Source organism: Lutra lutra, chromosome 1 (assembly GCF_902655055.1).
Source record: "Lutra lutra chromosome 1, mLutLut1.2, whole genome shotgun sequence".
Taxonomy (NCBI): Eukaryota; Metazoa; Chordata; class Mammalia; order Carnivora; family Mustelidae; genus Lutra; species Lutra lutra.
This window is the reverse complement of record NC_062278.1, coordinates 76,790,570-76,802,764: the sequence shown is the minus strand read 5'-3', so window position 1 is coordinate 76,802,764 and position 12,195 is coordinate 76,790,570. Positions and strand designations below refer to the sequence as shown.

Below are 12,195 nucleotides of genomic sequence, written 5' to 3'. Positions count from 1 at the left end.
TAAAGATAGTTCTCAAAACCTGCCTATGATCTTCCTTTATCGTCAAAGGAAGCAAAAAGAAATTAGGAAGTAGAATCTCTTTCTCAAATGATCAAAGCAATGGAGATGAGAATGGAGCAGCACTAGTAGATTCAGATGTCAATGTAAAACTGTTAATTCTACTTATAGGATAAATATTCCTAGAAATGTTATAGCAGGGAACAACCAATGGTTAAAATAAGATCCATAACTACAGCAAGTAATCCTGTCAAGATTAAATCCCATTCCAATGCCATTCTCTCCCCCATGTTACTTTGGTATCACTACAGGCCACGTTGGGAAAAGCTAATGCACAGAAGATGGTACTAGGTGCTACTAACATTTCTCTCACATTAACAGAATTTCAATGATATAATCCATCCTTTCCTCTTTTTTTAGATCCTATCTTTCCTCCCTCCTAGACTTCCTTTACTTATAGTATACCTGAGTAATCTGAACATCTTGATTTTGAAGCAAAAGAATGTGGGGAAGAGATATGTAAATAAAGTCAGGAGTATCACACATTTCATTAGGTTAGGGTAAAGTACATGTAATTTATTATTTTTTCGGTTTCTTTTGATGAATATTACTCTCTGGTAAAAGAAGAGTATTTTATCATTTTACTATTGCATAAATATTAAAAAGGAAACATAAATGTGTATAACGGAACCCAATTATTATTATTTTTTTAAGTAGGCTCCATGCCCCATGTGGAGCTTGAACTCACAACCCTGAGATCAAGAGTCACATGCTCTATCATCTGAGCCAGCCAGATGTCCCTAGGAACCTATTAAAATGCAGATATGTTTATCAATTAAAGGGCAGAAGAAACAAATGAATAAAATTAATGAGCTAGCAGCACAAAGCTGTTTGAACCGTATGTGGGTAGAAATGTTTCCATTTCCCCAAGAATCCTTGAAAATAATCCTTTTGTAGAATCTTTTAAACATGATTCTGAAGTAGATTAATAAATGCTATAAATTACTTTGTAGAAATAATTAAATAATGATATTAAGCAACTTTGAGATAATTTACAGTTTAATTTCTAATCAAGGTCATATTTACTTGCTTGGTATTACTGCAATAAAAGTGAAATCCTGGGACCTCCAGCCTAGAGGCCTGAAAGAGGATAATGAAAGGCAAAACTAGAAAGGAAAACTGGGAAGACTATTTTATAAGATGCTAAAATTTCTTTAAAAAAATAGTATGTTTATTATAAAATCATCCAAATAACCCAAAATAACTTTATGGTAATTTTAAAAATTTTTCATAAAACACTGGGACCCGGACAAAAATGTTTATGGGATAAATGAGTATCTAGATTTAGAAATACTTCCAAGAACATTAAGTGAAGTGAACATGGAGCCAACAGAAGGTTCCGATAATACTGTTTATTCCTTAATCCAGTTTCAATTGTAAACACTTAAAGTTTTCTAAATTAGTTAATTCAGCAAATACTGAGCACCCACCAAGTGCCATACAATGTATCAGACACTAAACCTATAGAACCTAAAACATTATCTTTTCCCTCACAGAGATTAGAGAATATATAAAAGAAAAAGTGATTAATTGATTAAGTAATATATTACAGAAGAAGTGATCTATTCAACGTGGAGAAAAATCAGGAAAAGAAAAAAAAAGTCTGGAAAAGTTTCAAATTACTTCATCTTAGAGCAAAAATAAGGTCAGGCTGCCCATATAACCAAGCAAAGGGAGGGGAATCCACATGAAGAACATGGTGAAAATCAGACAGAAAGGGAGAGACTGCTCAACGTGTATGTGCACTTGTAAAACTCCTGAAGGTTAAAGTGACAGGACAGGCAAAGTACAGATGGGATTTGAGAGAAAGGCCTAAGTCAGATAAAGGGGGTTTGAACGCCCCCGAAGTTTTATAAAAGTCATATTCCAACAGAAAATGAGTACTAACATATTCCTTATCATCTACAATCCAAACATTATTCCATCCACGTCAGGAAAAAACAAAAACAAAAGGTAGAAAGAATGATATCTAAAAGTCCTTTTAGCTTCTTGATAACTGGCCTATATGACTTTGCAGCTGCATCATTCAAAAATAATTATTAGAGCAAAAAAAATGGTAATTAAATTCAGAAATACATGCATTGCACCATATCTGCTTACCAAGTTCCCCTAGAGTTCAATTAAAATAAGAAGACTATTTGAAGAAATTGTTGACTTAGTATTAACCATATCATGAAAATATCCTGAGTTGCAATGGCAATGAACAGATTTCTGAAAACTAATCTTTATTTGATTATAAACATAGAAATTTGTGTAGTTCTGAAAAGCTCTATTTAAAGTGATTTTAATGTTCTTGAAACAAAAATTAAGAAAAAAAAGTCCTATTTCCCACTGGGATGCCAATTCAAGTCTTCTGAAAACTCTCTGCCTCAGGAGATTACATTTTCTAATTAAATAATTTAATAATACCTTTATCAGAGCCAGCAATGTTTTTTAACTTCAAATAGTCACCAAAAACTAGCATTCCCAAACAATTACATTTTGTCACAGTAAAGAAAGCATTGTACAAGGATTAAACAAAATGACATTGTTTAGCTTTTCCTCTAAAGAGCTGCATTTTTCAGAGGATACAGTTTTTGTCAGTGTGAATAAAAGTGACTGTTTTCAGAATAAGCAGCTGGCAGATAATCAACAGTTCTCACTAGCCCTCTGGACATTCTACATATCTAAAAACTAATTCTAAGTATGGGTTTTGCCGCATTTCTTTAGAGCAAGATAAATTAAAAGCCTCTTCTTCTCTCAAAAGAAGACAAAACTTCTCTCAAAAAAAGGTTAAAACAAGAAGGTTAAAACCATGCTTTAACTTAGAATGTTATAAACAGGACAATCTCCTACCTTCCGAAAATTATTAATTGCATTTCGGCTGTCTTATTGGCTGAGTCAGAAAGCATTTGGGATAGTTTGTATAGAAAAAATGTGCTATTTTCTTTATTGTAGAACACCACTTCACTTCATCATTGACTTCTAAGGAAGAAATAAAAGAAGTCTACGTTTCTTCAGTTATAGTACAATACTCATCTTCAAAAAAAAAAAATCTAAAGAATTTCAAAGAGTAAACCCTGAAATACCCACCACATCACCAAGATTACCACCACCACAATTACTGAAAGATGTTGATGAAATTTTACTTTTTTCCCTTCTGCTATCCACAATGGAAAGTGCTCCTTTCCCCAAGGAAAGCTTTGTAAAGTACAGCTAATTCTCATTGAGATAATTTGGGTATCACTTTCAATAGGAGGCATGACAAAAAATATAACCTTGCAACAACTATTGTCAACTGCTGCATTCTGTATGGGGCTGAATTAAGCATTTTTAGTATTTGGTCCCAGGATGCTACATCAGTAATAAGAAAGCTTTTTTTTTTTTAAACTGGTTTCTTAGGTCAATGTATTCATACATAACTGTAGATATATATGAATGAGCCCCTATTTTATAAAGAGCTATTTATTTTCAATTCAGAGAAGTACTATAATATACATTCTAAGTGATTAGGTTCTATAACATACCTAATTAAAAAACTATATATAATCATCAATTTGGAAGCCCAGAAAATACAGCCATAGGTTTTGATCTGAAGATTATAGCTAATAAAGTTAATAGCCAATCAACCCATGACTACCCTTAGAAAAAGAAATTGCCCTTTGGGATGAGATTCCAGTTGTTTTTCTAGTAAATATGATAAATGTATCCTACTTCATAGTACCTCAATAGGTGATCTGTACTTCTTACTCTTGTGTATTCATGAAACTTATTTTATACATTACATGCTGGCATGACTAAACTGTCCTTTATAAACCACATTAGAAATTTCACTCTTAACTGTCACTGAGTTACTGCACCATAGTGTGACTTATCAGTTAATAATTTAGTTTCTGAAAGGTCAGTGTAATGGTTAGTTGTCAACAAGACTGGGCTAAGAGATGCCAGAGTTGGTAAAAGAGTATTTTGGAGTGTGTCTGTGAGGGGTTTCTCACAGAGACTGGCATTTGATTCGATAGACTAAAGAAGATCTACCACTCTTATCAATGTGAGTGGGTATCATCCAATTTGTTGCAGGCCTAAATAGATGATCTTCCTGATATCCACCTCTCCTGTCCTGAGACATCAGAGCTCTTGATTCTTGGACCTTTTGACTCCAGACCATTAGCTCCCTTGGTTCTGAGGCCCTAGGACTCAGGCTGAATTATACCACGGTCTTCCTGGTTATCCATCTTGCAAACAGCGGATTATGAGAAACTTCTAGGCCTAATACAATCAGTATCTTTGCCACCTTTATTCTTAATTTATTTTACACCAATGGGAAGAAGCATAAAACATCAATGGCTAATACCTGCTGCTTACTTACTATGTGCAAGGCACTGGGTTTGATAAGCATTTAACACTGATTATTTCATTTGATCCTCATAACAGTTTCATGATGTAGGGAACATTACAATTCCTATTTTACAGATAAAGAAATTGAGCCACAGGTAAAGTAACTTGCCTGAGATCACATGGCTAACAATAAAAATGAGATTGAATTCAATCAGAGACACCTCTGGAAGCAATAACATGATAGCTGCCCAAGGAAAATCCCAAGTCCAATTCATACTTGTATTGGTTGGTGATGGTGGTACTAGAAAAACTACATTTGTGAAACATCATCTGACTGACAAACTTGAGAAGTACATAGCCACCCTGGGTGTTGAGGTCCATCCTCTTATGTTCCATACCAACAGAGGACCTATTAAGTTCAATGCAGGGGATACAGCTGATCAGAAGAAACTTGGTGGGCTGAGGGATGGCTATTACATCCAGGCTCAGCTTGCCATTATAATGTTTGACGTAACATCAAGAGTTATTTACAAGAATGTACCTAACTGGCATGGAGATCTGGTACAAGTATGTGAGAACATCCCCATGGGGCTGTGTGGCAACAAAGTAGAAGTTAAAAACAAGACAGTTAACTTAGAATCTATTGTCTTCCACTCAAAGAAGAACCTGTAGTACTATGACATTTCTGCCAAAAGAATTAACTACAACTTTGAAAAGCCCTTCTTGTGTCTGCTAGAAAACTAACTGGAGACCCTAACCTGGAGTTTGTTGCCATGCCTGCTCTTGCCCCACCAGAGGTTGTCAGGGATCTAGCTTTGGCAACACAGTATAAGCATGATCTAGAAGTTGCTTAGACAACTGTTTGCCTGGATGAGGATGATGACCTGTGAGAAAGTGTAGTCTCAAAAGTCTAGTTTGTTTGGATTTTTTAAAAGATTTATTTATTTGACAGAGAGGGAGAGTGAGTGAGTGAGCAGAGGGAGGGGCTGAGAGAAAGAGAGAAAATTTCAAACTGACTTCATGCTGAGCAAGAAGCAGGACATGGGGCTTGATTTCTGAGATCAGGACTTGAGTCAAAACCAAGAGCTGGGGGCGCCTGGGTGGCTCAGTGGGTTAAGCCGCTGCCTTCGGCTCAGGTCATGATCTCAGGGTCCTGGGATCAAGCCCTGCATCAGGCTCTCTGCTCAGCGGAGAACCTGCTTCCTCCTCTCTCTCTGCCTGCCTCTCTGCCTGCTTGTGATCTCTCTCTGTCAAATAAATAAATAAAAATCTTTAAAAAAAAAACAAAAAAAAACAAAAAAAAAAAAACCAAGAGCTGTATGCTTAACTGACTGCACCACCCAAGTTCCCCCAGAAGTCCAGTTTTATAGGCGGCTGTCCTGTGATGTCAGTGGTGCAGCATGTTTGCCACTTTATTATATAGCTGAACAGCACCTGTGCTTAATCTTGGGGATGCTAGAGGAGATGAATGGGCTTCAGAGTGAATGTGGCAGTTTTAAAAGTAGCTTCATTTTCAGGAACTGCATATTTGGCTGTTTTAGAATGCAACTATTTCCTTTCTGAGTGTCAGATAAAAGACTGCTATATTCACATCACAATATCCAGTGGTAAAATCTAATTTGTCTCTGTCATTCCCATTCTTTTTAGTTGAGAATCAGAATAAAGTTGTATTTCAAATGAAAAAGAAATGGGACTCAAATGTATGCAGTCTATTTCCAGACCTTCATTAAAAGACACATTAGTGTCTTCCCTATAAACTAAGGTCTCATATTTTTAACACAACTGAGACAAGACAGAAACCATTAGGAAAAACATGAGTAAGGAATCTTTAGCCTTAAATGGCTATAATACACTCTTGTTTATTTGTGAAGGAAAGATAACAAGAGTTTAAAAACATGTACAACAGACTAGAATATTACTCATTAAAACTGTATCTACAGTGAGGTATAATGGGTAAATTTCTAATATTTCTCTTTCTAAAATGAGAATTCTCAATTTAAACATTTTTACATGTACATGTTTTTTAAAACAATGCATTAGATGCATAAGTAAAAGGCTTACTACTATACTATATAGCTTGATTTAACAAACGTTTATTGCTCTTCTATGCACTATGATACAAATTAGGTAATAACTATAATTAAAACATGAACTCTAAACATAGGTCACAAGTGAAACATATATATAATAAAAAATAATGTGATAAACAGTAAAGAAGATATTTACAAAGTAGAAGAGTGGCACATTGAGCTAAAATGATTCATTCTATCAGAGAGGGCAGAAAGAAAAGTTAGGCTTCCAGAAAAGATAACATCCTCAGCTAGCACTTAAATGTCACCTTGGACAGAGATCTGGAACAGAAGAAATAGTATATATAAAGGCACAAAGGTGTAGTCAGCATTGTACAAGAGACTTCAAGGAGAGGGTATGGCAGCAGCATAAAATTCAAGGCAGGAAGTAGGAAGAGAGTTGCTGGAGTATAGCTAATCATAAAATTCTATCAGAAACACTCAGACTCATGATGAGGATCCACTCAAGGGATAGGAGGTCTAATAAGCCTATGTATTCATTCCAGAGTTGTGTTTTCACCATGAAAAATAAACATTCAATGACAGTATTTCCTTAAATTTTGCAGTGAACCACCTTCCGTCCCCAATGAAAAGTTATTAAAAAAAAAGTATTATAGTTTCTAGTTAGTAAAGACCAGACTAAGCCATAAATTACATAAATTACATAATAATGTAATAAACCTTAGAATCAGCAAATTTTAGTTTACTTTTAATTTCTCAGCAGCAAGAAACTAATGAAATATTACAATAATGTTTCCTTTTTGTTGAAACAATCTGCAATTATTACAGTTTTAGTTCTAGATCAAATCTTAAAATGGCTTAAAATCAAACTACTATAAAAAAGACATAATTCTGAAGAGCAGGAAATCTACATTTGACTTCTATTTCTAATTTATTTCCCATTTAAAGGCAACTAAGAGGTAAGATTTGGAAATGATATACAACAGTAACACCACCTATCATTTACAAAGTGCTCTACATTTCCAAACCCTTTTACAGTTATTTATTTTATTCCTTTAATAAGTTTATTATGGAAATGTCATTTCTTTCATGAAATGCAAGGAGCAGAGACTTGCAGCGGTCTGTTCCTACTGAACAAATCGTAAGATCTTGATCTTAGCTATGTCAAGTCCATGAAGTAATATCCCATGTCTATTCTCTAAGATACACACAAGAAACTACATGACACTCAAGTCTGAGGTGGTTCGGTAAAAGTAACAATCAAGGCTTTTATACGGGCCTCAGTGTGGCTCTTCGGCCAAGACCATCCAAAGCCAGATTTGCAAAGACAGCATTAGAGGTATCAAAAACCTTTAGAGCAGCATTGGTGATAGGGAGCGAAGTCCTATGGCAAACTTTGTTTTACTATCTGACCTAACCCACACCAGAGAGACCAACTTTGTACAGGTGACAGAGTTATTTTATTGCAAAAGAGAAATCCCAATGTCAGCATAAATATATGTGTAGTATTGGTAATGGAAGAGTAAAGGTATAAAAATGAAGGTTAATGTTTCCATTCCTAGATTAGATCAAGCAATATTCTAATATTAAAGATTCAAGATTCCCAATAACCACATGAAAATCCTTAGAACCAATAGCAATCATTTTTATTCTCGTCAATTTGTTTACAGTGTTGTAAAAACTATGAATTGTGAGCTGTCCCCTTTTTGTACTGGCTGCTAAAAGTTTAAAGTCAATTTTGTAGCAGATGAATAAAAACTTAAACCTGTTCCTGTCTTGCTTGCCTTCACCAACTTCCCATTTTCCTTTCATCCCCACCTTCTTTTTTTAATCTGATGAATTCTATAAAACTTTTAAAGCCTTTATGAAACAAGAGAGAATTCAAGGTAGATAAACTAAAAAAAGTAACAAAAAAAAAGGAAAAAAACAAACATTACCTTTACATCAAAATTACAATCAAGTCTTCTAATTAACACGATGAAAGTGCCAGATGAATTGTCTTTGAGTGGTGGAGGCACTATGGGTTCACAGGCATTCTCTGGTTTTGAGTTAATCAAAAAACCCTGAAAAAGAATTGGCAAGAAGTTTTTTTTCTCTGTTAAATTCCAAAAATCAATTCAACTTACTTCTAAAAACATCTTTTAGATTGCTTCATGTATTTTGCATTATACTAGATGAATTATCTGGGAGCTACGACAGTTCCTATCCTCCCAAGTGCTCATAATCCCAGGACTTCAAGTAGTAGTATTTGATTTCATAAACATTTAGTTTTTTTAAAGTTCATTCCATTTCACCACTAAAATTTTTTTTCTTTAATCACACATAAGCCTATCACTCCAAAGACAAACCACTGTTAACATGTTGGTATATTTTCCAGTGATGATTGACATTTCTAAACCAAGTATGTACTTTTTTAAAATTAACTTTACATTATTTCATGTTATCAAACAATGAAAACTCACATTTCTAGATATCTGTCCTATAGAAATACTAGCCCGAGTATATTAAGATATATGTAGAAAGATGTTCCCTGCTACATTGTTTTTAATAGCAAAAGCTGGAAATCATGCACATGATCACAGCAGCCATTTTAAAAAAATTCAATAGAGTGCCTGGGTGGCTCAGTCCATTAAGTGTCTGTCTTCACCTCAGGTCATGATCCCAGGGTCCTGGGATCAAGTCCTACATTGGGCTCCCTGCTCAGCAAGGAGCCTGCTTCTCCCTTTTCTCTCTATCCCCTACTCATGCTTGCTCTCTCTCCCTAATAAATAAAACCTTTAAAAAACACATACAATAGAAAAACAATGGAGCCATTAAAAGAATGAGGTAAATCTATACACACTAAGTTAAAAAGATATCCACAAGATAACTATTAATTTAAAGAGAAAATAGCAAGTTGCTTTCCCAGAAATATAGGATGGTTTGACATCAGAACATATATTAACATAAAATGCTACATTAACAGAAAAAAAAGTTACATTAACAGATCAAATAACTGTCTCAATAGATGTAAGACACTGAATAAACACATAAAAAGTCATCAAATTCAATAAATTTATAAGATGTGAACAATTAAAGCTCTGACACAATAGTCTTCCTATATGGTGTGTGAATTGGTCACACCAACCACCTATCCACAGGATATGACAATTTCTCCTGCCTTGTCATGGGAAATGCTTTTGCATGTTTCAGGAATAAAATGCAGCATACCTTCATTTATTCATAAAATAGCTCCCCTTCTTGATTCCATAAAGCACTTGGCTTTTACTTTGCAGAGAACTATAACTGTGGTTATCCTTCCGACAATGAATATTTGCTTCAATCATGTTAAATTTATACCCTGCTGCCTTTTCTGTACCTTTCTGCACACTTTTTGTTTTAATGACAAACCACATAGTACCATTCTTTTCAAGATACTTGTAACAACAATCAAACTCAACCCATACAGTACCAACAAGGAATATAACTCAAATGAAGTGAAAATAATATGAACAGCTATGGCCTAATTTCCCATGTCCCAAGAAGTCAACTCCACTATGATTGCCACCTAGTGGACAGCTACTGAAATACACATCCCAATTTCAGATCTATCAGAACACAGGGTAATAAAATAAATGCATCGTAGAATCAATGAATTTATGGTATGTACAGATACACACACAAAAAGATCTACAAGTGAAACTGGAAACGGGGTTCTGCATTTTAAAAACTACTGTTATATCTGTTATGACAAATGTGTATTATTTTTAAGCATAAGAAAATTTACAAAAGTCAAATACACATAAACTAAAAGTCCTCAAAACAATCTAGTTGCATTAACAGAAAATTGAATGAAGTCTTAAAAAACAGTTCTTAAATTATTAAATATCATCTTTCCTGTAGACCATGCTAAAAGAATAACTTGCTAAATCAACTAATTCCTATCCATCCTCAAGATGTGAGTCACTTAAAACTAAAAGTAAACTAAGTAAAACTTTGTATCATCCACAAAGTCTACAGGGTAGTGTGATGGGCTTTGCCAGTTAATTTGGCACAACTCCCTATCCCTTGAATAAGAATGGCCGAGAAGCTGCTACCTGAAGCCAGGTCCCTGTGCTTACTGTCACCTCTCAGAGTCAGTCTCTTCTTATTGAAAGATGTTTGCTCTGTAATCTAAGATTCTCCTCATCTCTACCTTCTCACAGGGGTGCTTTATGCCAACATGTAGGAAGCTCAAGAAAACTACCAAGGCTGAGGATACTTAAAGTAGATGCCCATCTATACTTTCTCTTTGTTGCTGTAATTCCCTGATGTTTAATAAGAATGCTGGACAAAAATAGTGTAGGCAGACTGGTACCTCAGTATCATCAAATGTATAATCCAATAGGTCTACAATATATAAATAGGTCGATTTCTTCTGAAAGCTTTTGTGACTACACATAAAGCAAAGTACAGGGCGCCTGGGTGGCTCAGTGGGTTAAGCCTCTACCTTCGGCTCAGGTCATGATCTCAGGGTTCTGGGATCAAGTCCCACATTGGGCTCTCTGCTCGGCAGGGAGACTGCTTCCTCCTCTCTCTCTCTCTCTCTCTCTCTGCCTGCCTCTCTGCCTACTTGTGACCCCTCTCTGTCAAATAAATAAATAAATAAATTCTTTTTTTTTTTAAAGTGAGGTACACAAAATATAATTTTCCAGCCTGATGAATTTTTACATACTAAACACACCTGTATTAGGAAATAGAACATTAACAGTGCTTCAGAAGTTCCCTTCATCCTCCCCACCAGTCACTACTGTTCAAACCCCATTCCTAATGTCACTACATAGACTTCTAACAGCTTCATTTTGCCTAATTTCACAATTGACACAAACAAAACTATATAGTATAGTAAGTGGTCTTTTAGACTTCTCTCTCTCAATGCTGTATTTGTGAGATTCAGCCCTACTGTTGAGCAGCTATACTTGGAGGATATTTTACTGCCATTTCTATATAGTATTACATTGTGTGACTATGCCAAAATTTATTCTACTGCTGATGAGCATGAAGGTAATTTCTAGTTAGGAGCTATTACAAATAGGGGTATTATAAACATTCCATGGACATTAACACATACACATCTGTTAAGTATGTACATAAAAAAAGAACCATAGGATATCAAGCTGGATCATGGAGGTATCAAGCTTTAGTAAATACTGCCAAGCTTTCCAAAGTAGTTTGGATTACCACTTTTTAACTGGAATATTCAAAAAAACCTAAACATAAAAATCATGCTGAATATAATTTTGCTTTAATGGTTCAGAAGGTATTTAGAATTACAATATTTCAGGATAAACATTATGGAAAAATTAATTTTGTTGATAAATTATACTGGTTAATAAGTGCATAATAGGTAGATAATTTGATAAAGTGGTTTTGTTTCAAAGATTGTTTCAGGCTGAAAAGCACCTTAACCTTCCTTCCCTTCAGTTTGCACTTAATGTTAAACTATATAAATAGTAAAATTAAGGTGCGCCTGGATGGCTCAGTCAGTTAAGCAGCTGCCTTCGGCTCAGGTCATGATCTCAGGGCCCTGAGATCAAGCCTCCATCTGGCTCTCTGCTCAGCAGGGAGTCTGCTTCTCCCTCTCCTTCTGTTGCTCCCCCTGCTTGTGCACGCCTGAGCACATGCTCTCTGTCAAGTAAATAAATAAAATCTTAAAAAAATAGTAAAATTAAGAAAAGTATATGCAATTATAATGTCAACAAAAATGTTGAAAGGCAGCACTACATCTTTCCCTTTGTAGGAGTATAAAAGTTAAAAGCAGAACAAGAGAAAGAGG

At 35.0% G+C, this 12,195-nt stretch overlaps 1 protein-coding gene and 1 pseudogene across 7 annotated transcripts in view; one reads left to right on the top strand and one right to left on the bottom strand.

Annotated features, from left to right (window-relative positions):
* RNF13 (ring finger protein 13) overlaps positions 1-12,195 on the bottom strand; it is a 163,451-nt gene that overhangs the window by 89,865 nt on the left and 61,391 nt on the right. For all 7 annotated transcript variants that reach the window (XM_047727676.1, XM_047727667.1, XM_047727686.1 and 4 more), the window contains one exon: positions 8,339-8,464. In XM_047727676.1, coding sequence (XP_047583632.1) covers positions 8,339-8,464 — 126 coding nt within the window. Of the gene's footprint in view, positions 1-8,338; positions 8,465-12,195 lie in introns of those variants that run through there.
* Positions 4,609-5,261, top strand: LOC125087684 (GTP-binding nuclear protein Ran-like; annotated as a pseudogene).